The 27,063-nt window shown below is 40.2% G+C and overlaps 1 protein-coding gene across 1 annotated transcript; it reads left to right on the top strand.

The window, feature by feature from the left end:
* Positions 1-2,412: 2,412 nt before the first annotated feature.
* Positions 2,413-3,458, top strand: CCDC54 (coiled-coil domain containing 54; the record flags this gene model as incomplete). The annotated part of the gene is given in 3 exon segments (XM_032629423.1): positions 2,413-2,589; positions 2,591-2,890; positions 2,892-3,458. Coding segments are annotated over 3 exon segments (1,044 nt in total), but the record flags the coding sequence as incomplete, so codon positions are not given.
* Between the last annotated feature and the right edge of the window lie 23,605 nt (positions 3,459-27,063).

The following is a 27,063-nucleotide window of genomic DNA, read 5'->3' as shown; positions in this document are numbered from 1 at the left end:
GAAAGAGTGATTTAGAAGACGGTTGGAACTGGCACTGATCCAAGAAGGAATATCTTCTTTAATAAAGTGGGACTACACCTTGACAGACAGGGTTATCATGTCATTTTAATTTTCCAAATTGCCTTGTAAAAGCAAGGGTGGGTAAAACTGATACCTTAGCACAAGCCAAGGCAATGGCACTAAGCTACCAATAGTGATTGTATTCTTCACCTCCACTCAGAGAGAGAAAAAAAAAAAAAGAATGCATACAAGAAAAAGCCAGTTTAGCTCTAGAATGTCCTTGATGAAGCAGTAAAAATTTTACATTTTATTAAATCTCAACCTTCAGTATGTCTTTTTAATATCAAATGTGATGTAATGAGAAGTACACATGAAGCACTTCTGCTGCTTACAGAAATATAATGGTTGTCTCCAGGAAAAGTATTTATTTGAGTTACAAACTGAAGTAGCTGCTTTTTTCATGGGACATCATTTTGAAAGAAAAACTGGCAGTAAACTACGGTATTCATATTTGGGTATTTGACAAGCATTTTTGCAAAAAAAAAAAAAAAGGATATAGAGAGCCTGTCACTTCAAGAGAAACAACTAACACGCTTAATAAATTTCAAGCTTTTCAAGCTAAAATTAGAATTTCAGAAAATTTTATCTGCCACCATGAGCTTGGCTTCTTGCCAATACTCAAAGACTTTTCTGGTGAGACTGGTGGTGATATTAATGAATGTGATATTTTGATATTATATAATAAAATGAGTTACCATTTGAAAGATCTACATAATTCAGTGAATCATTATTTTCCAAATGACCAATGCATGATATTACATATCTATTAAAAATGGAAGATAGACCAATGAATTTTAATGTAACAGTATTATTCTGTTGTAAGATTACACATTACACTTACCTTCTAATCAATTATCATTTGTCAAATTTTGGTGGAGTAGCAAAGAATAAAAACCTCAATGATCTGAAAAGGCCATTAAAATACCCTCTCCATTTATATATCTCTGTGAGGCCATAATATCTTCATATACTTCAACCAAAACAACATATCACAACAGATATAATGCAGAAACAGATATGAGAATAGAGGTGTCTTCTATTAATCCAGGTATTCCAGGTATTTAAAATATTTGCAAATATGTAAACAATGCCACCCTTTTCACTATTTTTTTCTTTTGGAAGATATAGTTTTTCATAAAAATATGTCATTTAGGGCTTCCCTGGTGGCGCAGTGGTTGAGAGCCCGACTGCAGATGCAGGGGACATGGGTTCGTGCCCCGGTCCGGGGAGATCCCACATGCCGCGGAGCGGTTGGGCCCGTGAGCCATGGCCGCTGAGCCTGCGCGTCCGGAGCCTGTGCTCCGCAGCGGGAGAGGCCACAGCAGTGAGAGGCCCGTGAACCGCAAAAAAAAAAAAAAAAAAAAAAAAAAAAAATGTCATTTATGTTAACATGTTATGGGTTTATCTTTTAAATAAATTAATATCTTAAGATTTTCTTAGTTTTAATCTCTAGTATGGAATATCGATTGGTATAACTCACATAAACAACAGTTCTGCAGTGTTCAATTTTTACGAGTGAAAAAGAGTCCTGGACCAAAACTTTTGAGAATTACTGCCCTAAGGTTAAATATATTCTAAGCCAGCAGCCATTGTGGCATCAGCATCAGGTCAGCCTATGAGGGATTCCATGCAATTGCCCATTATTTCACAGAGCTCTCCAGTTGGACCGCCCTGTAAGAAGCTAATCATCGAAGGGTGCCTACTATTGCCCTTGATGTTCTCCATAGGGCATTCTAGGATGCCACCGGAAAAATAGTAAGAGAAAGACCGTTTCATTCTGACATTGCTTCTTTCTTTAATTTTGGTCAGGTTTCCCAACACCTTGTCTCTTGTTTCATTATGAAAGATGTACAAACTTCACACCAAAAGGGTAAATGCTGGGGCTTCCCTGGTGGCACAGTGGTTGAGAGTCCGCCTGCCGATGCAGGGGACACGGGTTCATGCCTCGGTCCGGGAAGATTCCACATGCCATGGAGCGGCTGGGCCCGTGAGCCATGGCCACTGAGCCTGGGCATCCATAGCCTGTGCTCCGCAACGGGAGAGGCCACAACAGTGGGAGGCCCACGTACCGAACAAACAAACAAAAAAGGGTAAATGCTGCTGCTTGGCAGATGTGGAATTCAACTTTCTCCAAGATCAGACAATGTCTTAAAAATGCTTACCAGAACAGGGAGATCATCTGGGTGCTTTGTGACCACCTAGAGGGGTGGGAAAGGGAGGGTGGGAGGGAGACGCAAGAGGGAGGAGATATGGGGATATATGTATCTGTTATAGCTGATTCACTTTGTTATACAGCAGAAACTAACACACCATTGTAAAGCAATCATACTCCAATAACGACGTGAAAAAAAAAATGCTTACCATACATGTCAGAACCAGCACCCAAATTCAACTAGATATCCAACTATGATTTCCTATGACTGTGATCAAGATGACGTAAACGCTGATGAAGAAATGAATGTTATAGTAATGCTCCGAGATATTAAAACTGCCCAGATTGAAATCCTCAGGCAAGTGACTGACATTGTGGGTCCAAGTACCAAAAATCCAGGAAAGGACTGACTTTTATCAGAAGCAAATGGAGGTACTGGAAACCAGAATGAATGTTAGTGAAGACAAACAGTGCACAATAACTAAAGGTATCTTCTCTCTGAAGGAAAACATTGATGCTTTAAAGAAAAAGGTGACAGAATTGGAAAACCAGAATTCTTGCTCCAATGTACATTGTTTAGAGGTTCTGGATAGAGAAAAGGATAGAGAGATCATAGAACTTCTCCACAAACTCATACAACCAGAAACTTTGAAGAACACATTGGCCTCTACAGACTCTTGAAATCTCAGCAGAACCAGAGAAAGTGCCCAGTTATCCCAAGCCCACTGATCATCTTGAGGAAAAAACAATTTCTCCCCAAATTAAAGCTCTGAAGAAAAGTAATCATTAAACCGCCTTAAGAAGCTTTCAGAAAGCAATGTCAAATATTTGTATTTACCCAGACTTTAATACATGGATCAAGCTAACTTTTGTCCGTGGAGGAAAGTGGAGATTTTTCCTCAGTGCAACCAAGTTAGAGAAATTCATCCAGTGGCTTCTTTGTAGGCCAGCCATCCCTCCTGAGGAACCACTAGTCATAACCCAGAGATATTGTCCACTCACTGGGCCTATTGTAAGCTTGACCACAATCTGTCTCTCTGTTTTCAACTATATTTACTGTCTTTTTGGTTCCTCAAAAGAGGAAGTAACTCGACTACAGAGTAATTTTCTACTTTGCTTGGTACAAAATAAATGTAACCTGGCCATTCCAAGCATTCATACATCTTTGTGTGCTGTGAACTCCTTGGTAGTTAGCTCACCATGGGTTGGCTGTCTGCAAAGTTTCTTTACGTCTACAGTAAGTTGAGGCATATCATCCCATTGGACAATCATGATGCATTTTCTGTCAAGTTTCTTGTTTTCTCAAAGGCAATTCATGAGGACTCATCCAGCGCCCATTTCACAGATAATTGGAGGCAAAGAATAAAGGGGTCAAAGGAATGAGAAACACATTTAGTAGCCCTCGCGTCAGTTTTCTATGCATTCTTATCCTAGTGGCCTTTGCAGATAAGATTCGTGATACTAGAGACAGACTCTACTAACAAAATTTTAAAGAGGATAGAGTGAAAAAGATACCCACTGTCAAGGTTACTAAAGTTAGAGCTATAAAAAATGAAAGGCACTGAAAGGACAAGTTATTGCCAGGAAAATATTTATTCCAAAAATGGGAGTTTTCTTTCAACTTCAACTTCGTCTCTATCAAACAATTAGAAAACGGGGGAAAAGGTGACTATGGTATTGCGGTTTTATTTTTACATTTTCATGAAATGAGACAAATACCATATCTTGCAGGTTTGAGACAGAGGAAAAGGGAAAATCTGAGTCTGGATTTGTGAACTAAGTTAAATCTCAATCTCAACACTGTACCACTATAGATTCTTATGTGACAGCCTTTGTTTGCATGAACCATATACTACATATCCAGGGTGTGTGCTTCATTTTTGGACATAATAGGTGGTTGCCACTGTAATGTAATTTTTCTAAATATCATGCAAATTAACTGCAAAAAAAATGTTTTCCTCACCACTAAGTTAGTAAATGAAATCTACCAATAGTCAGTCATATGCTGTTAAACTACAAATATCCTTGAAAAATGTACTATTTTAAACTATTCTCAGCTAATCATTTGAAATGAGGGCTTCGGCAGTTAGCTAAGAACAACCCAGTTTCGAATGAGGAAAAAGGAACTACGGTGAATATAGAGGAAACAAAGGGAGAAGTAGGATAAGAAGACACAACATCATCTGGTGCCAGTCTGGTAATAATTATACATTACAACTTTTTCATTTCATTGTCATTATACATTACAACTTTTTCATTACAAAAATGCATTTTATTTTATCCTTATTTACAAATTTACAGATAAGATGTGCACATAACTTTTAAAATATCTCAATATGTGATAGGGGCAGCATGGATGATCCTATCATATACCTACTTAAAGCAAGACTATCTATTAAATGGGTTTGTTTTCAATGGGTTAACAGTGCCAACAAAGTAAAGTATCGTTTTGGTAAAGGCACCAGCAAACTCTATGTCTATATTGACCATCAGCGATATCCGTAAAGAACAGCTGAGCTCTAGGTGGGCACATTGGTTGTGACCCTCGCATCAGAGTAACTAGGGAAGGTCGGCCATGACACAGGCAAATGACATTACAAGTGGCTACTGGGTGAGTAAAAAGTGACTCAACTGGTATTTGCCTGGGTCACCTGAGCCTCTATATTAATGCACATTTTCACTTTTACTGCCCTATGTTCCCCCTTTGCACTTGCTTGATGTTTCTAGAGAGGCAAAGAGTTTAGAAAAAGAGCCTGGAATCAGAAGACCTTAGTTCTGAACAGTCTTAAATTCTACACTTGCAAGCTTTATTATTTCATCTCAAGTACCTTTGTTTTGTCATCTATAAAAAGGGAATCATTATATTCACTTAATAAAGATTTCTTCAGTGTTTACTAATAGCAAGGGATAGTGGAGGGCAAAAGACAAAGTAGAAGACATTCCCTGTACTGTAGACACATAACATCAAATGGCACAAACAAAACACGTACACACAACTCTAAGGCACAATAGATGGGGATGGGCAGCAAAGAACAATATAAAAAGTGCTCCTGGTATCAGAGGAGAAAGAGAGTTGATGAGCCTTGTAGTAAGGAGGGAAGGTGAGGAGGAGATGGAGAGGGCAGTGTACAGAAAAACAAGAGCACAGGAGTGGAGCCAGTAGGGAATGTGGGAAATAAAAGCCACCAAGCATTTTATTAATGTAAAGTACTGACAGGCTATCATTTTTTTTTTTTTTTTTTTTTTGCGGTACGCGGGCCTCTCACTGTTGTGGTCTCTCCCACTGCGGAGCACAGGCTCCGGACGCGCAGGCTCAGCGGCCATGGCTCACGGGCCCAGCCGCTCCGCAGCATGTGGGATCCTCCCGGACCGGGGCACGAACCCGTATCCCCTGCATCGGCAGGCGGACTCCCAACCACTGTGCCACCAGGGAAGCCCTGGGCTATCATTTTAACTCTTCTATGGATCTCATTTTTCTCTTCAGGGATCCCCACCATGTTCATTTTAACCTGTTTTTCACCTACATAAGAATGTTAGAGAAGGAGAAAGTGAGAGGTACACTACATGATTTTCTCAGGATCTCAAATTTCCCAGAAGATGACTGTTTTACCCTCTGTTAATTCACATTAGTTTCCTGTGAGGAAAGATAATTTTGCTCTTGAGTCAAATACTTATTATCATCACTTAGATGAGATCTCACATGACTCATTAAAATTGCAACTCAACTTGAAACTACATGTGAGCAAATAGTTTTTCCCCAGTCCTTGCTTTCAAATCCACCTGCCTCTCAGCCTACACACCTCCATCCCACCTGGCTCAGAGGAAGTGATGCCTCTCTCGTCCACCTTCCTCCTCCAGTGGCTCATAGGGTCTTCATCAGCTAGTTCTGTTCTTTCCTCCCTGTTAATCACCACCTCCCAGTTCCTTGTGCTCAGCTTTCACAAGTATATGTTTGCCTTGTCCCTGTGTCCCCTCTTCTCTTGCTGATCTCTCGTCATCCTCTCTGAATGAGAGGCCCACCCTCCTGTCCCTACCTCCTCCTCTGTCACTCTTTCCACAGCTCTTAGAATCATGTCTTCCATGCTCTCTCTTCTGGTCCTCTTCCCATCACTCTGGCAGATCTTCCTCAGTCTCTTAGATGATTCCTCTGCCACTAGTCATTCCCTTAAAATACTGATGCTTCACTTTACTTTACTTCACTTTACTCACTCCCAAATCAAAGGACTCCTAACCCAGCCTCTCCTGAGACATCTTAAGCTTTAGTTCCAAGTCATCTTCTCTACTTGGATGAGTGTCAAACTCTTTATTTTCTAAAATTAACATTAATAGCTCTTCCTTCTTCTGACTCAAACCCATTTCTCTTCCAGTATCCTTTTTGTTAATGGCATGACAGTGCAAGCTATCCACAACACCAGATTGGAAATTACTCTCATCTTCTCCCTTACCTGATGTATTAATCATCAAATCTTTCCCTGTTTTATCTTCCAACAATTCATGGAATCCATCCTCTATCTCTGTCCCCACTTCTGTTTTGCTTCAAGCCATAATATCTCTATATGAATGAAAAGTTTTCCTGCTTGGTTTCCCAGCCTCCACAATGTCCACAGTCCAATCCTAATAGGGTAATATTATATGAAACAAAGATAATCTTTAAATTTATTTCTTATTGAGGTAACATTGGTTTATAACATTACATAAGCTTCATGTGTAAAACATTATATTTCTACTTCTGTATACCCTACAGCATGCTCACCACCAAAACTTTAGTTTCCATCCATCACCATACAGTTGAGGCCCTTTACCCATTTTGCCCACTCCCCTACCCAGTCCCTTCTGGTAACTAATGCTCTGTTCTCTGTATCTTTGTTTGTTTTTTAATTTAATTTTATTTATTTATTTTTTATACAGCAGGTTCTTATTAGTTATCTCTTTTATACATATTAGTGTATACATGTCAACCCCAATCTCCCAATTCATCACACCACCATCACCCGCCCCCCGCCGCTTTCCCCCCTCAGTGTCCATACGCTTGTTCTCTACATCTGTGTCTCTATTTCTGCCTTGCAAGCCGGTTCATCTGTACCATCTGTGTGTTTGTTTGGTTTGGTTTGTTCATTTATTTTGTTTGTTTGTGATTCCACAGGCTGGAAAAAACCAACTAGAAAGCTTTATTTTTTTCCTTCCAGTTTTATTGATATACAGCATTGTTTAAGGTGTATAACATAATGATTTGACACACACACATCATGAAATGATTACAATAAGTTTAACGAACATCCATCATCTCATACAAATACAAAATTAAAGAAAAAGAAAAAATATTTTTTCGTTGTGATGAGAACAACTTTCATATATAACATACAGCATAACTGGAAGTTTATACCTTTTGACCACTTTCATCCAATTCCACCTCTTCCCAACCCCTGCCTCTGGTAACCACAAATCTTTTTCTATAAGTTTGTTTGTTTTTTGAAGTACAATTGACCTACAACACTATGTTAGTTCCCAGTATAAAACATGGTGATTCGATATTTCTATACATTACAAAATGATCACCATGATAAGTCTAGTTGCCACCTGTTCACCATAAAAAGATATCACATTATTATTGACTATATATTGACTATACTCCCCATTCTGTACATTTCACTCCCATGACTCATTTATTTTGTAACTGAAAGTTTGTACCTCTTAATTTCCCTCATAGTTTGTGCCTATTTCACTCATCCCCCATACTCCTCCCCTCTGGCAGCTACCTGCTTATTCTCTGTATCTGTGACTTTGTTTCTGTTTAGTTATGTTTGTCCATTTGTTGTGTTTTTTAGATTCCACATATAAGTGAAATTCTCTGACTTATTTGACTTAGCATAATGGACCTTTCAGGTCCATCTATGTTGCCGCAAATGGCAAGGTTTCATCTTTTTATGGCTGAGTAGTATTCCACTGTGTATATATATACCATATCTTCTTTATCCATTCATCCACTCATGGGCACTTTGGTCACTTCCACATATTGGCTATTGTAAATAATGCTTCAGTGAACATAAGGTTTGCATATATCTTTTCAAATTAATGTTTTCATATTCTTTGGATAAATACACAGAAATGGGATAGCTGGATCATATGGTAGGTCTATTCTTAATTTTCTGAGGAATCGCCACACTGTTTTCCATAGTGGCCACCAATTTATGTTCCCATCAATGGTGTATGAGGGTTCCCTTTTCTCCACGCCTTTGCTAACACTTGTTATTTCTTGCCTTTATAATAGGCCTGAAGCAATATCTCATTGTAGTTTTGATTAGCATTTCCCTATTAACTGGTGATGCTGAACATATTTTCATATGACTGTTGGCCATCTGTGTGTCTCCTTTGGAAAAAATGTTTATTCAGGTTCTCTGCCCATTTTTGAATCAGGTTGTTTGTGCAGGTTTTTTGTTGTTGTTGTTATTGAGTTGTATGACTTCTTTATATATTTTGGATATTAACCCCTTAACAGATATATGATTTACGAATATCTTTTCCCATTCAGCACGTTGTCTTTTCATTTTATTGATGGTTTCCTTTGCTGTGCAGAAGCTTTCTAGTTTGATGTAGTCCCATTTGTTTATATTTGCTTTTCCCTTGCCTAAGGACACACATCCAGAAATATATTGCCAAGACCACTGTCAAAGAGAGGGTGGGTTTTTTTTAAACAAACAGTTCTAAAAATATTTTTATTGTTTCTCATAGTGAAGAGAATAAAATCCAAATTTCTTAGCAGAGCCTATGCTCTTTCCATCCTGAATTTTTACCTTTGGAAGGCAGTGTTCCATAGTGGTAAAGCACAATGGCTATGGTGTCAGACTCGCCTGATTCAAGAGCTGGCTCTGTCACTCACTAGCTGTGTGACTTTGGAATTAAGTCAAAGTGTAAGTTCCCAAAGCTTTAATATCCTTATTCCAAAATAAGAATAATAATCATAGATTGTTGCCGGGAATAATGATGATTATTATATGAAGCTCTTAGCAATCTAATTGACATACAGTAAGTATAAAATAAATGGTATTTATTAATAAATTACTTCTTCATCCTCATCCTTCCATGATAATTTTACATGCAAACCACCATCCAGCCATATGAAATGTCTTGCAGATTTTTTCAAATCTTGTATCTTTGTACTTGCTGTCCCTACTGCCTTGGATGCCTTTCTTTTATCTAGCTGATAAGCAATAATTCGTCATTTGAGTCTCAACTCAAATATTTTTTCTCTAAGACACCTCCCTGACTCTTATTCTCTACCTCAGTCTCTCTGTAGCAGAAACTGGGAACTCCCAAAAAACCCCTGCCAGTGTTGCCATTGATTTTATATACATATAATATATATTGTCATTTTGTGCTCACATGTCTCTCTCATAAAAATTTGAGCTTTTATTTAATTAATTAATTTATCTAATTTGCTTTGGGCTGCATTGGGTCTTCATTGCTGCACAGGCTTTCTCTAGTTGCTGCGAGCGGGGGCTACTCTTCATTGCGGTGAGCAGGCTTTTCATTGTAGTGGCTTCTCCTGTTGTGGAGCACAGACACTAAGTGTGCTACGGGCTTCAGTAGTTGTGACTCACTGGCTCTAGAACTCAGACTCAGTAGTTGCGGTGAACGGTCCCTAACATATCAATAGATTATGCTTCAAAACTTCATTTGTAAATCCGCTGAATACAATTCAAAATGCATATTACAAAGAAACAGTACTAGAGTTGGATTTGGGGCCAACCTGTAAAAGCCGACTGAACTACAATACACCTGAGATATTGGTACTCATTAAACTATAGAGCCAAGCTTGTGTGTGTTCTCGTGCCAAAGTGTATTCAGGAAAGTAACAAGAGCAGTATCCTGACAGCTGGATCAGGGTCCCCACTTCTGATAGGAGAGTGAAGATTTCACAGATTGATGGTATTAGGAGGACACCTTGGGGAACTAGGAGACAAAGGGCAGGAACTCTAAGGATGAAAAGCTGAGATGGGGAGTTCTTGGGCAGGGGAGACAAGTGCTCCATGTGGCTCCTGAAAATCTAGTCCAGGGAATAAGGGCTGAAGGGGGGCCAGGGTCATCTTTTACAGTGATGGATTGAAAGCTGAGATAGAAGGGAGAGGGTTTTTACATGTAAAGCACTTGGCATAATTCTTGGTACATGGTGGTGTTCAATAAATGGTGATGGAGATATTGGAGATGGTGAGGTAGAGGCAAAACCTGTAGGCTTTTCTCTCTCATTTGTCTTTTAGAATACAATCTGCTTAGAAAACAACTGTATTGGTGAGAAACATGGAACTCCAAGCCTTTCTGAACTATGAAATATTAGTGGCCAGTGGAGTTAGTGGAGCAGGGCAGTGGCTGGACCAATGCAGGTAGGAATGTTGCTCTTGTAAGGCTCTTGTGACAAAGATAGGATAAGTTTGCATAGCCCCTCATCCTTCCCCTTCTGCAGCCCACTCTTTTCACCTAAAGCTTGAGGTAGAAGAGTGTACTGCGTGGGGACATGCACCCCAGACAGAGGCAGAATCAAGAAAGAGGGGAAGGACAAGGAAAAGAAAAAAGAAAACTCCCAATAGGAGTGAAAAACACTCCTGAGGTTCTGGTGCAGCCCTTCATACAATAATGATCTTCCCACCAGGCAGAAGTAAGGCACTACACCATGTGTTCTGAAAATACTTTAAAAAAAAAAACAGAAAACAGGCAGTGCCTCCACAGGCAGTTAAATCAAATGTGATGGTCATCCTTTTTCTACTTTGGGTTACATTTTAGCTCTAAAGAATCTGCAAAGCTTCCAGGAACAGCTCTCTACAGGACTTTTCCAATCTTTTCCTTTAGTCAAGGATCCCACCTATTTTTAGCCATTTCTCCTCTCCCCGGCTCTTATCGAAGCTAGGAAATGAAATGCATGAAAACGTGCCCAGGTGATAGTGTGATTCTGATGATGTATTCTTTCTACCAGTCCTTTCAGAAGGGGTGCTCTCATGAGACAATACCCCGATGGAAGGTGTGACACATCTTTTGGATATCAGAAAATTGAAATATGGGTGCCACTCTTATTTATAGTGACCCTCAGTCAACTTATCTTTGCCAACTATAAAGATACTAATTGCTTGATGTACAGGTTGTAATTGGATCACAGCCATCAGTGACATGGTTATTTGTTGTTATAGAAATATTAACAAAATTATGCCTAAGGCAGTCTAATTAGAAGAACACCATCAGTGACCCAACTGGCATTTTCAATATGTTATCTAAGAGGTATGATCAGAAGACAAATCAGAGCTAACTTAATGACATTTCTGATCAGAGGCTGCTCTGAGGGCAGTGAGTTATTGAAGGAGACAAAGAGGAATTGATGAGTGGCAGATTCAGGCAGGCTATTTGAGGACAACAACAAGCAATGGAATTTACTAGATTCAATCTTGTTGCAAGGCATGACAAAAGTTTCCTTCCTTCTCAGCAGCAGAATCCCAAAGTCATCAAATTTATCTATGAAAAGAAGCCTAAAGATTATCTAGTTCAGTGATATTCAAGTGGGCTTTTAAGAATCTCCTGGGAGACCAATATCATGACATATCTGTGAGTCAGGGGGCATAAACTTATCGCTACCCCATTTGAGAATGATGACTATATAATGCAGCAGTATAATATAGGGAACTAAGAAGAAACACCTACATATTAGATAGGCCTGAATTAAGAAGGGATATGTTATTCACTAGTCGTGTAAGCTTGCTGAGTTTTTAAAATTTTCTAAGCCAATTTCCTTGTCTCTAAATTGGGGATAATAATAATGCAAAATCATGTGCTGAGAATGAAACGAGGAAAAGTGCTTAACTCGGCATCTGACACATAGTAAATACTCAATAAATATAACTTGTGATGGTTAATTTTGTGTGTCAACTTGACTAGGTTAAGGGATGTCCAGATAGCTCGTAAAACATTTCTGCATGTGTCTGTGAAGATATTTCCAGAAGAGATTAGCATTTGAATCTGTAGTCTAAGGAAAAATGATTTCCCTCCCCAATGCAGTGGGCATCAACCAATCTGTTGACAGCCTGAAGAAAACAAAACGGTGGAGGAAGGGTGCATTTCCTCTCTGCTGGAGCTAGACCATTCATCTTTTCCTGATCTTAGACATCAGCACTCCTGGCTTTTGCGCCTTTGGCCTTGGACCAGGACTTACACCCTCAGCCCTCCAGTTCTTGGGCCTTAGGACTCAGACTGGGACTTATACCACTGGCTCCCCTGGGCTCTCAAGCCTTCAGGTTTGGACTGGAGCTATACCATCAGCTTTCCTGGGCCTCCAGCTTGAAGGTGGCAGATCATGGGACTTCTCAGCCACCATAATTGCATTAGCCAATCCCTCACAATAAATCTCTTCCTATGTATCTATCTTACTCATTCTGATTCTCTGCAGAACCCGAATACATACTCTACTACTATTACTACTGAATTTGCTGGGCAGCAACTATCCAGTATGTTGGGCAGAAAAAGACTGAGGACCAAAATGTTAGTCCAACTCACTCAAGAGGAACCTGAGATCCAGAGGTAGAAGTGACTTGCCTAAAGTTACCCAGATTAGAAGAGTCTGGACCAGATTTCAGATGGTGGGTCTGGTGCCCTTTAGGCCACAGTGAATTCTTGCATTCTGACAGATAAAAGAATACCAAGAGGCACTTCCCTGGTGATCCAGCAGTTAAGACTCCACACTCCCAGTGCAGGGGGCCCAGGTTCAATCCCTGGTCAGGGAACTAGATCCCGCACGCCACAACTAAAGATCCCACATGCCGCAACTAAGACCCAGCAAAGCCAAATAAATAAATATTAAAAAAAAAAAAAAAGAAGAATAGCAAGATGCAGGGGGGGCTTCCCTGGTGGCACAGTGGTTGAGAGTCCGCCTGCCGATGCAGGGGACACGGGTTCATGCCCTGGGTCCGGGAAGATCCCACATGCCGCGGAGCGGCTGGGCCCGTGAGCCATGGCCACTGAGCCTGTGCGTCCGGAGCCTGTGCTCCTCAACGGGAGAGGTCGCAACGGGAGAGGCCACAACAGTGAGAGGCCCGCATACCGCCAAACACACGCACACACACACACACACACACACACACACACACAAGATGCAGGGGGAAATGCATTGGGTTAGTGGTCAAAGACACATTTAACTATGTCTTTCACCATCTCTGTGAGCTTCCCAATGTTCTCTAAGTAGGGTGGTGCATTGATGAAGGATATGAAATCTACCATTACTGCCACCCAACCTCTTTCCCCAGCTCATTCATTTCTTTTTCCGTTATCTTTGAAACTTGGACCTTTCTCGCACTAGAATTTGCCATGTGGGTCTTCTATTATCTGAGCATTTCATCAGGGATCAGGCACAAATATTATATGGCAATGTGTTTGTGTATACATACATGCATATATTTGGTATCAAATATATATGTATACATATATATCTATATCAAATATAAATGTGTAGATAAAACTTTTGATTAATTTCTTTGCCTTTTGTCAGTGATATTTTTCTGGTTATTATAGTTTGTTTAAAAGTAATAATAATAAATACACACAGACTTCTGGTAGAAGCCTCAGATCGTACTTCTAAATGTTAAAGTATTTTTAAAAAGTTGAAGAGCTGTGAACAGTGTTTAAGTAGCTTATATGAGCTTTAAAGGACAGTGATAACCTGTCGTGATAAGGACAGCCTGTCATTCAAGGGAACAACAGAGTTTGGCAGGAAATATGTATTAATACACGACGTAAAACCTAGTGAACCCCACTCTTAGCCTGTCTTCCTTCTCATCGTCTTTAAAACATAGAGTATTTTTCTTTCCCTCTTTTCCCGTGTTTTTGATAATGTGTTACTATTTCCACCCATGGGCTTTTCCCTCCTCTTTACCTCTCTCTCTCTCCATGTCTCTGTGTCCCTCCCTCTTTCCTCTCTCTATCTCAGTTTTTCTCAGACATACATTCACTTGCCAGCCAAGGTCATGTGCACTCACTTGTCTTTCCTCTTTTCCTCTGCGCAGTTTCAGCCCATGAACCTTAGTGTTGACCTTTTCCTAGTCTTCCTGATTCTACTTCCAGGCATCCCTGGTATATTAGTCAGGATTCTCCAGAAACAGAACGAATGAATGAATGAGTGAATGAATGAATGAAAACATACATACCTACATAAAATTTAAAATATACAAAAATATATAAAGAGATTTATTATAAAGTGTTGGCTCATGCGATACTGGAGACTGAGAAGCCTCATGATCTGCCACCTGCAGGCAGAGGTCCAGGAGAGCCCATGGTGTAGTTCAAAAAACTGAGAGCCAGAAAATCAATGGTGTAGATCCCAGTCCAAGTCTGAAGTCTTGACAAGCAGGAGCACCAAGGGCAGGTGACGAGCGACGTCCCAGCTCCTCAGTGAGGAAGAGTGAATTCAACCTTCTTCCACCTTTTTGTGCTGTTGAGGCCCTCAGATTAGGTGATGCTTGTGCACGTTGGAGGAGACCATCTGCTTTGCTCAGGTCACCCGCTCAAATGTTAATCTCTTCCAGAAACACTATCACAAACACACCCAGAAATAATATCTAACCAGTTATCTGGGCATGTGGCCATGTATACCTATTCCACAGACTTTCTTCTCCAGGTCCTGATTTCTGTATCCAGTTCATGCCAGCAACTACACTTCACCCTCTGATTATCCCCTTTGGATGGCTGCTTCAATTTACATAACTGAATCTGGACTGTATCTCCACTCTAATTATAGTTTTAGGGTGACCTCCTAAGACAGTTTCCCAAAAACACTACTTCCTCCATTTTTGGTCAGTCTTCCTTTGCTGCTCTCCTCCTATGCCTTTCTTTTTCATTCCAACTTTCATGTTCCCCCCAACAAAATTAATCATGATATAGAATAAAAGTTTACTATAGATTTTATTACATATAATGAAGACAATTGAATGTCCCTTATTCTGAATTTCAAACACAGGTGAGTGGAGTAAGTTATAATTTAACTAGGGAAATAACATTAATTGTAGCTGTTTTTACTTATTATTTTCTTATAGTCTCTCAGTTGAGAAAAGAACTCTCTATGCTGAGAAAATATATAAAGGAGGGTCTTAATCTAATTTTCTTCTCTTTATTTGCTCTATTATTATGGTCCCTTTATAGCTTCCAACAAATTAATTTATTTTTAATTTCTAAGGAGGGGTAGGAGGTATTTTGGTTAGGTTTTTTTTTCAGTTCACTGAAAATGGCTTTCAGAATAAGCATGTTTTGCAGAACTCTGATCATAACTGTCATCTACAACAATGTAAAGAAAGTCAAGAAGAACATGGACAAAATAATTATATATAAATTTCAGATTTTTGGAAATTACTTGAATCTGAGACGAGATAGCTTGCATAGCTTCCCCGTTTTCTCTGTTTTTAAAAAAATTCACAAGTTTTGAACTTTCACAATTGTAAAATCAATTACAATGTATTTATAACTTTGGGAATACTATCGTATATGACTGAGCAGCCTAAAGAAGACTGAAAAAATTGGAAAGATTCAATTCACTATGATTCATTTAAATGGGCCAACGAACTAGCAGCCTCAGATTCATTTCTGTCACATTATTAAAACAAGCTCAGCTCACAGACAAATGGAATTTTTTAATCAGTAGTGAAATTTCCCCAGCCAACTCTTCTGGTCTCTTGTTAATTGAACGTGCAGAATATCCTTTAAGGACAAGAAAGGCATGCATGGACATGATGGGGCTCGGCTACACAGGGGCCCTCTTCCCCCGTGCATTCTCCTACAGTCCCTACAGTGGGTAAGAAGCCTGAAACTTATCTCAGTCCCAAACTCCTCAATTCTGTGTGATTTTTTTTAAACAGGCCCCTTTCCAGGACATACATTGGAAAGGAAAATGAAGAGGATATGTCCTCCTCCCAGTCTGTGAAAATTAACAATTTTAATCTGCCAAATCAGCCCCAACTCCATTGAAATAAGTCCCAAATTGAGTGAGGCAGCACCAGGTTCCTCCTACTATTATCTTGGGTTTATCTCACCATGGTCATGGATGATTCATTCATGCATTAGTTAATTTACCAATCACTGAGCACCTACTATCAATATATACCAGACACCATGCTAAGTACTTGGTAATATGTTGGTGAGTAAAATAGATACGATACTATCCTGAAGCTCCCAGGGAATGGGTTAGAGACCCACAGTCTTCCTAAAGTTTCCTCTTCTCAGATGCCAATCTGTTTTCAATCTCTTCAGAGCCATTGCTATGTGGTGACTCACTTCCTTTGCTTTGGCCCTGGACATGGCTTGCCACTTCTATCTCCCCCTGGGGTGCTTCCTTGGCCCCCCATCGTTAAGTGATAGACACTGTTGATTGGGCTACCCAAGAGCCATTTCCCACCCTTTTCTACCACGATGCCTCCACCAAAGAGGCTACATAGTCAAGTATACGCTTTTACAGCATCTTTTATCCTCTGGCCCCAGATGTTAGCAGAGATCTGCTGGAGGGAAATCTGAGGAATTTTTTCTTCCTTGATAAAGAGGGACACATGCAACTGGTAAGCACTTCCAGGTTTCTACTTCTTCCTGTTTTGAAAGCAGAAATAATGGCTGGAACGTCAGCACTTATATTGTGAAGTTGAGGAAAGATCAAGAGACTACAAAGATACCAGCCCTGACATTGCTGAGCCACTGAAACAACACCAGCAATCTGTATTGAAGGACTGATTATTATATGACCCAGTATTATTATATGAACCATATATTATATATATGAATATATAATATATTCATTAATATATGAACATATTATATATAAAATATATGAATATATTTTCATATATTATATAAAATAATTTCATATTATTTATTATATGAAAACAAACCCATATTGTTTAAGTCAATGTAGTTGGATTTTTTTGTCATTTGCAGTCCAGGGCAAGTCTTACTGACACGTTATCACAGCCAAGGGTGCCTCAGCATCTTAAGAGCTTAGCAAATCTTTCTATTCTTGTGCTGTCCAGAACAAGAGTGAAAAACTAGTCCCAAAGTGTTATTCAGTCCTGATGAAGTCTACAAGCACATCAGGATTCTCATGGTTGTTTGGTTTCCATCAACTTTTATTTTGGTTGTTTGCCTGGGGCTACTTATCACATCATCTTGTGGGACTGAGTACGAGAAGTGAGACCTGTGGTGCGTGTATGTACCCAATCTCCATGCCAGTGGAGTGACACAGATATCAACTCACTTTATTTACTTATTTATTTATTTGGCTGTGTTGGGTCTCCGTTGCTGCGTGCAGGCTTTCTCTAATTGCAGCAACTGGGGGCTACTCTTCGTTGCGGTGCGTGGGCTTCTCATTTCGGTGGCTTCTCTTGTTGTGGAACACAAGCTCTAGGTGCGTGGGCTTCAGTAGTTGTGGCACACAGGCTCAGTAGTTGTGGCTCTCGGGCTCTAGAGCACAGGCTCAGTAGTTTTGGCACACGGGCGTAGTTGCTCCGTGACATGCAGCATGTTCCTGGACCAGGTCTTGAACCTGTGTCCGCTGCGTTGGTAGGCAGATTCTTAGCCACTGCGCCACCAGGGAAGCCCCTCAACTCACTTTAAATAAGATTATGGCACCTTACCTCTTAAGTACTCCCCAGGTAGGAAGGCATCCACAAATGCACTCCTACATCTTAATCTCCCAATAACATGGTTACTAATTTCAAGCTCTGGAGGTATATATGCAAATACCCTCAGATCACAAGAGGATTTAAGTCATATTTCATTCTAAAGGAGAGTCATATTTAAATATTTTAAACTTCACATTCATTATCTCTCTCCTCCTGTTACTAAATAGAAAGTATTTTCTATCATAGGAAAATCTCTTGATCTGTGCGAAGAATCCCATCTCCTCCCACTTTCTCAGGAACTTCTCCCTCTGGATTATGTCCATTGTCTCTTACATAACTTCAAACTCTTTCTTCACCAGAATTTCTTCATTATCATTTAAACATACTATTTCTCCTATTTTAAAAAACAAAATTTTACCAGACTACAAATTTCCAACTAAAGTCTTATCTATTCTCCTAGTTACAAAATATATAGCTATAGCTTCAACTTCTACTTTTTCTTACTATTGACTTCTCAGTCCATTCTAGTCTGGCGTCTGTTCTTCCCAACCAAGAACTAACCAGGTCCAACCCTGCTCAGCTTTCGAGATCAGACGAGATCGGGCGTGTTCAAGGTGGTATGGCCATATACCTGGCTTCTGTTCTTACCACCTAAATTCTAGCACTAAGCCACCCATGACCTACATGTTTCCAAGTCAATGAAAATGTTCACGTCTATCCTATTTAAACTCCCAGCTTCCTCTGTAGTACACAGGTTTCCACTTCTCCCTCTACAACAGTCTCTTTCCTTGCCTTGCATCCTTCCATGTCCCCACACTTCCTTTGTTTTTCTTCTGATTTATTATCAGCCTGCTTTGCTGACATCTCCTCCTCTACCCACCTTTTTGTGTAGAACTTCCTTAGGGCTCAGTCTTGGGCCTTCTTCAATTCTCTCCCAAAGTGATCTCATCTATTCCAGTATCTTCAAACACCATCTACAGGCAATGGTTTTGTTTGTTTGTTTGTTTTTGCGGTACTCGGGCCTCTCACTGTTGTGGCCTCTCCCATTGCGGAGCACAGGCTCCAGACGCGCAGGCTCCGGATGCGCAGGCTCCGGACGCGCGGGCTCAGCGACCATGGCTCACGGGCTCAGCCGCTCCGCGGCATGTGGGATCCTCCCAGACCGGGGCACGAACCTGTGTCCCCTGCATCGGCAGGCGGACTCTCAACCACTGCGCCACCAGGGAAGCCCCAGGCAATGGTTTTAAAATCATATCTCCAGCCCAGATTGCTCTTCTGAGTTACAGACTCATTGCTCCAAATGTTTATATTATCTCCAGCTGAGACACTTGAACGTGTTATAAGAATCTCAAATACAACATGCCCCCAAGTAAACTTATCATCTCTAACCACCTTATCCCCAAACTGCTTCTCTTCTAGCATTACCTATCATGGTAAATGGTACTAACATCCTCCCAGACTCTTCAGTAAAGAAGTCTATGAGCCATTCTTAACACTTCCCCCTCCTTCAACGATTCTCCCCCAACTTCTGCCCATAACCCTCTGCCTCCAAAAAATCAATCATAGATTCAGTTGACTCTGCCTCCTAAATCCATCTGCTTTCCAATTTAAGTCACCATCATCTCTCACCTGGGCTACTTAAATGACCCTCTCACTAGTGTCTTCTAACCCACTTTTCCTTGCCCCAAGCCCATTTTTCACATAGCAGTGAGAGCAACCATTTAAAATGTAAATCGGATTAAATCATTCCTCTACTAAAACTATTTCATGAGTTCTAAGTATTAAATCCAAAATCCTTCTTTGTGTTTCCTGAACAAACAAACTCTTTTTTGCCTCAAGGCATTACATATGCCTCTTCCAGGAATGCTGTTTCTTCCAGACTGTGCATAGCTAACTGTTACTCATCTTTCAGGTATGAGCTTAATCACTATTTTCTTAAGGAAAACTCTCCTGATTAAGTTAGAAATAGTGTCAGATTCCCTATTTACTTTCATACCACCTTGTGATTTTTAATTATAGGATTGTCACCATAGTAATTAAATCCTACTTGTGTGATTATCTAGTAGAGAGACCCTAACTAAATAACGTAAGCTCCATGAGGGTAGGACTGGATATAATATGCTCACTGATGTATTCTCAGTGGCAAGCAGTGGGGAATAGTAGGTGATCAATAAGAGTTGGATGCATAAGCTGAGTTTCATGTAATTCTGACTTTAAGACCTATATTAACTTCCTGTTCTCATCATAGACACGTATGACTTTAATTATGATGAAATACTTATGTTTTAATTATAAGTATTTAATTACATTTAATTATCTAATTGTGGTGTACTTACACTTACAGAAGTATTTAATTGTGAAAAGGGATAATTTCTATAAACTAAAAGAAGTACTGAATTTTTCTAGGAAGTTCATTTTAGGAGCAAAATTTCATTGTTTTTGAAGACTACTGGACAGATAATTATAAAAAGGGGAAAGAATATAAGTCAAAAATCAACTAATCCAGTAAAATTGTTATATTGACTATCAAGGTTCAAAATACGTTAGAATAAAAGCTCCCTCCCACTTTTTCAAGATATTTTCTAAGTTGAATGAAATTTTAATTCCAAATCTAGAGCTATGAGATTAAGAAACAAAGTTGAAGAGTGACACTCCAAAAATTCCCTCTAGAAAAATTCTAATATAAGAGCTTAAAGGCCAGTCTGTGTCCCTGAGGTCCATTAATAATACATGTGGGGACAGAATGATTAACATGGAATGAGAGATGACAGGGGAAACCCCTGCCAAAGAGGAAAAAGACAGATGAGGATTTGAATTCTGAGAAAGTCCAAATTCTCAAGGGCTCTGATCTATTGACATAAGAATATTGCGGCAGACAGAGTGAGAAAAAGTAATTAGAGCAGGTTTCTCAACCTTGGCACTATTGACATTTTGTGCTGAATAATCCTTTGTTTCAGGGGTCTGTCCTACGCAATGTAGGATATTTAGTAGCAAGCCTGGTCTCTACCCAATGGATGCCAATAGCACTCCCCCTTGAAAGTAGTTATACTCAAAAATGTCTCTAGACATCTCCAATGTCCCCTGGGGAGGCAAAACTGCCCCTGATTGAGAACCACTGGATTAGAAAAAGTCAAAGGGATTAGCTGAATCAAAAAAGGACAAAGGGGCTTCCCTGGTGGCGCAGTGGTTGAGAGTCCGCCTGCCGATGCAGGGGACACGGGTTCGTGCCCCGGTCTGGGAGGATCCCACATGCCGCGGAGCGGCTGGGCCCGTGGGCCATGGCCGCTGAGCCTGCGCGTCCGGAGCCTGTCCTCCGCAACGGGAGAGGCCACAACAGTGAGAGGCCCGCGTAACGCATAAAAAAAAAAAAAAAAAAAAAAGGACAAAGGGTTTGTTTTTTGTTTTTGTTTTTTTATCGTTCACCGGTTTATCGATTCATACATTCCTTCACTCATCTGACAAGTCACAGTACTAGACATTGTGTTCCAAAGATGAGTAGAGCACAGGCTCTGTTCAGAGCTGAAAGTCTACTTCTAAGACAAAGAGGCCATTGTCTTAGAACAGATCATGGATTTGCAGTTCTGTGAGGTGCTGGTTTTAATGCAGAAACAAAGTTACCCAAGAAAGGTCTCAACCTTGCTCAAGACGCACAGCATACCTAGGTAGAGTGGATGTAGGGAATTAGCATTCACATTCAATTCAGCTTCCTAGGACACCCTCCTGACCTGCAACAGTTGGAGAGATAAAACTACTTGGTCCAGGATCCCTTGCCACCAGGTTTCCTGGTGCAGACTGGCTCAGTCCTTCAATCCTTTGCATGAGATTGACTCTGTAAGTGAAGACCAGCCCATCTTCCTATTGCTGGCTGCTCACAGGCACAGTCCTGGAGTATTTGGGATTTCCCCAGCCATGTTCCAGTGTCCATATCAAGCTCTGTGGGGTTCCAAAGGTAGGTGCAGTGAGGATAGTGGTGGCTTCCTGACCTCCGAACAGCAGCTATAGCACTGTGTTCTTGAACTCAACAAGTCAGTAGTGCCCTCCTAGTTCCACATACCTGCTCTGAGAGAGGCAGCAGCACTCCTGGCAGTCCAGGTAGCAATATTATTCTGGAATTTTTTCTGAAAGATTCAACCATAGTCTCTAGCACTCTGATGAATATGTATGAGCCTGGTTCTTTTAATTCTAGTTTATCCTGCTTAAAATATGTAAAGTGAGTTCTGCTTTTTGCAAATTGAGCCCAGCAACTCTATACAACAAACTGCAATAACTCAGTAAACCCATCACACTGTGTGATCACACACCCTCAGTAAGAAAAAAGATCAGATTCTTCAGTTAAGCACCAGATGAAGAATTTGGCTTCCGTTTAGGGGCCATGCTGCATGAAAAATATGTTTGTTTTTGTTTGTGTGTTGTTGAATTGATGCGAGTAAAAATATAAGATTTGTGCTGTAAGTGCAGTGCCAGAGACAAGCACAGTGCGCAATAAGGAGGCGGTACCTAGTCAGGGAAAATGTTTTAGAGAAGGGATGCCGGAGCTGAGTCTTAAAGTATGAGCAGTAATGTGCCAGGAAAATTACATTCAAGGTTGGAAGCAGAGGATGTGCCACAGGTATAATGAAAGCATGGTATATTTACAGAGCTAGAAATTGTTCAGGGCAGCTGGATTGTATGAGAGGTAGGAAGTGTTCAGAGATCAGCTGGACAGCAGAAACAAGAGCATGAAAGAGAGGGAGCGATATAACTTCCCCATTTTCTTGAGTCTAAGAGGCCACCGATTATGACACACTGTCTGTAAGAGGTTTCAAGTTAAAAATGTAAACGTCACACTAAATGTACTCATTTATTTTAAAACTAACTAAAAATACCATTCACTTATCGATCTAAACTCTCTCTTTTCAATACCTAAACCAGAATTCGACCTAAACCTTCTTGACAATATTTGCCTAGGAGAGTCTAGAGGATCTGGAGTTCCTTCTAAATCACCTTCAGTTATTTGGAGGTTGGTTAAAGTTAGCTTTTCACCGCTGCCTGTGATCTTGACATTTTTTAAGATTGTCAGTAAATTTCAAGCCATATCAAATCATATTAGGACTTTCTCCTCTGCATTTCCTATTTGGTTGAACTCAGCATTTTGTGTTTTCTATTATTACCTTATTACATATTACTGTAGGTCAAATAGCTTCTCTTAAAAGTTAGCCAAAAACTTTTCACAGATCGGTATTCCAATACGGACTAATAGTCCTATGTGAAAAAGAAATTAGCCACATGAACTTCTCCCTGTTTTGGAAAGCCTGTGATCCGCTGCAAGAGATCTGGCAAGTTCGACACCCTTTAATTCCATCTCCTGGAGTACATGACAGGCAATCTTCTATGTACAGAATTTATTTTCATTTCAGTGCTGCATCATAAAGATATCCTTTTGCAGACATTCTAAGCAAAGAATTAGGGATCCAAATTTAGGTTAAATTCAACCACTTGTTATCAGTGCAAAAAAGCTCAACTGGGAGAGATAATAAAATGAAGAAATACCACAATGCATCGCTTGGTTCACAGATGCTCAAGAAATGCCTACTGATGAAACACTATAACTCTCGCCTCTGCCTGGCAACTTGTAAGACATTTTGACTGTAAGAGTCTTCCTGTCTTCAGAAATGGCAAAAGGTAAGGAAAAAAAAACATACCTCAGGCAAACTGGGGCCTTGAACAAAGTCCAGTGTGGGCCCCTGCACATTACAGAAAAACTTCTTCTTTCTCCTTCAGACCAGGAGATATGGGGTGTGGTCAAGGCCAAGCAAAAAAGATAATTTTGGATGAGAAGTGAGAGTGGAACAAGAGGACAAGTAAATAGAAAGAAGACCTTTGCTTTGGGGTAAGAGATGATTTTATTAAAAAACAAAACAAGCAAACAACAACAACAAAAAGAGGGCAGATGACACTATCATACCTGAGGGACACTCACATATACAAATAACCCTTGGTTCCTTTAGTCTCTGAAACATGTCTAATCTTCCTTTTGAACCAATGTCCTTCTAAGTAGTGGCAGAAGTTTAAAATTATTGATTTGTAATATTTTAATTTCTGTTTTACACTATCTCCATTCACTTTAAACATTCAATCTACCAGAATTACATTTCCCTATCCAACTGGTTTTTTAAAATCTTTGGAGGTTGGGAGGGAGGGAGACACAAGAGGGAAGAGATATGGGAACATATGTATAACTGATTCACTTTGTTATAAAGCAGAAACTGACACACCATTGTAATGCAATTATACTCCAATAAAGATGTAAAAAAAAAAAAAGATCCTTTTTGACCCACCTCCTAGAGAAATGGAAATAAAAACAAAAGTAAACAAAATGGGACCTAATGAAACTTAAAAGTTTTGGCACAGCAAAGGAAACCATAAACAAGATGAAAAGACAACCCTCAAAATGGGAAAAAATATTTGCAAATCAAGCAACAGACAAAGGATTAATCTCCAAAATTTACAAGCAGCTCATGCAGCTCAATATCAAAAAAACAAACAACCTAATCCAAAAATGGGCAGAAGACCTAAATAGCCATTTCTTCAAAGAAGATATACAGATTACCAACAAACACATGAAAGAATGTTCAACATCATTAATCATTAGAAAAATGCAAATCAAAACTACAATGAGATATCATCTCACACCGGTCAGAATGGCCATCATAAAAAATCTATAAACAATAAATGCTGGAGAGGGTGTGGAGAAAAGGGAACCCTCTTGCACTGTTGGTGGGAATGTTAATTGATATGGCCACTATGGAGAACAGTATGGAGGTTCCTTAAAAAACTAAAAATAGAACTACCATACAACCCAGCAATCCCACTACTGGGCATATACCTTGAGAAAACCATAATTCAAAAAAGAGTCATGGGGCTTCCCTGGTAGCGCAGTGGTTGAGAGTCCGCCTGCCGATGCAGGGGACACGGGTTCGTGCCCCGGTCCGGGAAGATCCCACATGTCGTGGAGTGGCTGGGACCGTGAGCCATGGCCACTGAGCCTGCACATCGGAGCCTGTGCTCCACAACGGGAGAGCCCACAACAGTGAGAGGCCCACGTACCACAAAAAAAAAAAAAAAAAATCTCCTTTGGATAACTCATTCTTATGCCTTTCAGATGTCTGCCCTTCCCCCTTCTCATCCCTAAAGTGGTATCTAGAATACAGAATATGGGGAGGTATGTGGCTCAGGTAATCTCCAGATAGCAGGGGCAGAAAGGTCTTCTGACCCTTGCTTCTGTCTCCACAGCAGGATCCTTTATCCACCACTTGACCGTGTACCCTCCTGACATTTAAGGATGACATTGGGACACTGATGTAACCTATGTGCTGGTCTGTATGGTAGGAAGGGTTCAATATCCCTCCATGGCTGATTCAGTTCCATCTCTGCTCTCTCTAGTGCTACAGACCACACACACACACACGCAGGTCTAGCTCTCTCTGTAGCCCTTTTCTCAAGCCACTTCACCCCCTCTTCCATGTGACACCCCTCCGACACACTGGCCTGGTCTCCAGCCAGAGGAATTCTGGGTTCCTCTTCAAGGGGATGGGGAAATATCTGGATCCCAGTCACAATTTAGGAATTGAGAGTGACTTAGGAACATTAAATTCTGGAATTTTGTCAGCCCACCCAACTTTGTTGAGCTTTTAAGTGCATTTTGATGCAGTTACTCCCAGCTTGCTGTGGGACAGTCTGTGAGGCATCTCTTTCCTGAGTTCCACCTGTTAGGAAGAGCAAAAGCCCTTAGGTAGTTGGTGTCTCCTCAACTTCTCTAACATACCACACTCTATGTCTAAGCCAAACCCTGGGGAGAGATGATGGGAACTCATTGTCTGCAGGTCTCACTCTCTATCTACTTCTTTGTCCTCCCTCCCTCCCTCCTTTTCACAATCTCTTAGACCCAGTAAGAGCTTTTCATGTCCTCTGAATCATATCTTTGTAGTAGTTAGGAGAGCATTGGCTACTATAACAAATATGTCTTGTAATATTTATGACTTAACGTAAAGAAAAGTTTGTATCTCACTTATATTGTCACAGTTCAGTGCATGTGTTCCTGGTCAGATGCCTTTCTATGTGGTCAAACAGGGACAAAGTTTCTTCCATCATGTAGTTCTGATTTCCTCTTGGCCCTTAAGGCATCCTACTTATAAGATTGCTAGGAAATACATAAGGTTGTGGCAATAACACAAATCACTTCCATTCACATTCCATTGACCAGAACTCAGTAACACAGCTATGTCTAAATGCCAGGGAGGCCGAGAACTCTAATCTAGATTGTGTCTTGGAGAAAAAGGAGCAAATTTGCTCTGAGGGAGCAAATTTCATGGTATAGGTCATAGGCAAAGGGAAATCTTTTTCACACTATGGAAGAAACACTAAATTCTGAGTTCTCTAGGCTCAGTTTTTTATATCCTGAGGTGTTTTTATAATCCTTTTCTACAAGGCCTGATCTTCTAATATATTGTCTTGCTTAAAGTCTTATTTTGAATTTTAGAAGCCAATAGTAACCCTTTTTCTTTGCACTTCTGATGTAATGCATGTAATCCCACTCAATAAGCATCCTTTGAAACAAATCAATATTTCCAAGTACACCAAATTACAAAAGATTAAAGCATATTAATGCTTTGAAAATAGTCTCTTTTACATAAAATTATTGTAGCATTTAATGCTGTTTCTAATATTTCCAAAGATGACCAAGGAAGCTGAAGAACTGAACTTATGAGTAAAGGAGGCCAGCAATCTGCTCTCATTTACTACACTGAGGTCCAAACAGAGATTGAAATTCTGAGCTCCTAGGCCAGCTCATTGCTAAACAAATCTATCCTCCTTTTCTCAGCAAGACCACCCTAACCTCTGACCTCAGAGTGGTCCTTGTAGGCCTTGTTAGATTTCAAATTTTATCCCAAAGGCTCCATGGGGAGTTAGCATAAATAGATTTGCATTTTTGAGAATCTAGGAGAAGAGAAGCAGGGAGTCCCCTACAGAGTTTATGGCAGTGATCCATATAAGAAAATGAGGGTCAGAATTCTATAAATTCAGAAGGATCTGAATTAGAAGGTCATTTGGATGTGAGGATGGGGGAGAAGACCACGAGGATAATTGCCAGATTTCTTACCTGTAAGAGAGGAGAATGGTGGTGATACTCTTTAAGATATAGGAGAAGAAAGTTGGGAGTGGGGAACTGTAATGAGTTCAATTGTAGAA

Source organism: Phocoena sinus, chromosome 4 (genome assembly GCF_008692025.1).
Source record: "Phocoena sinus isolate mPhoSin1 chromosome 4, mPhoSin1.pri, whole genome shotgun sequence".
NCBI classification, from domain to species: domain Eukaryota; kingdom Metazoa; phylum Chordata; class Mammalia; order Artiodactyla; family Phocoenidae; genus Phocoena; species Phocoena sinus.
Note: the sequence above shows the minus strand (reverse complement) of the source record. Positions and strands in the feature narration are given on the sequence as shown.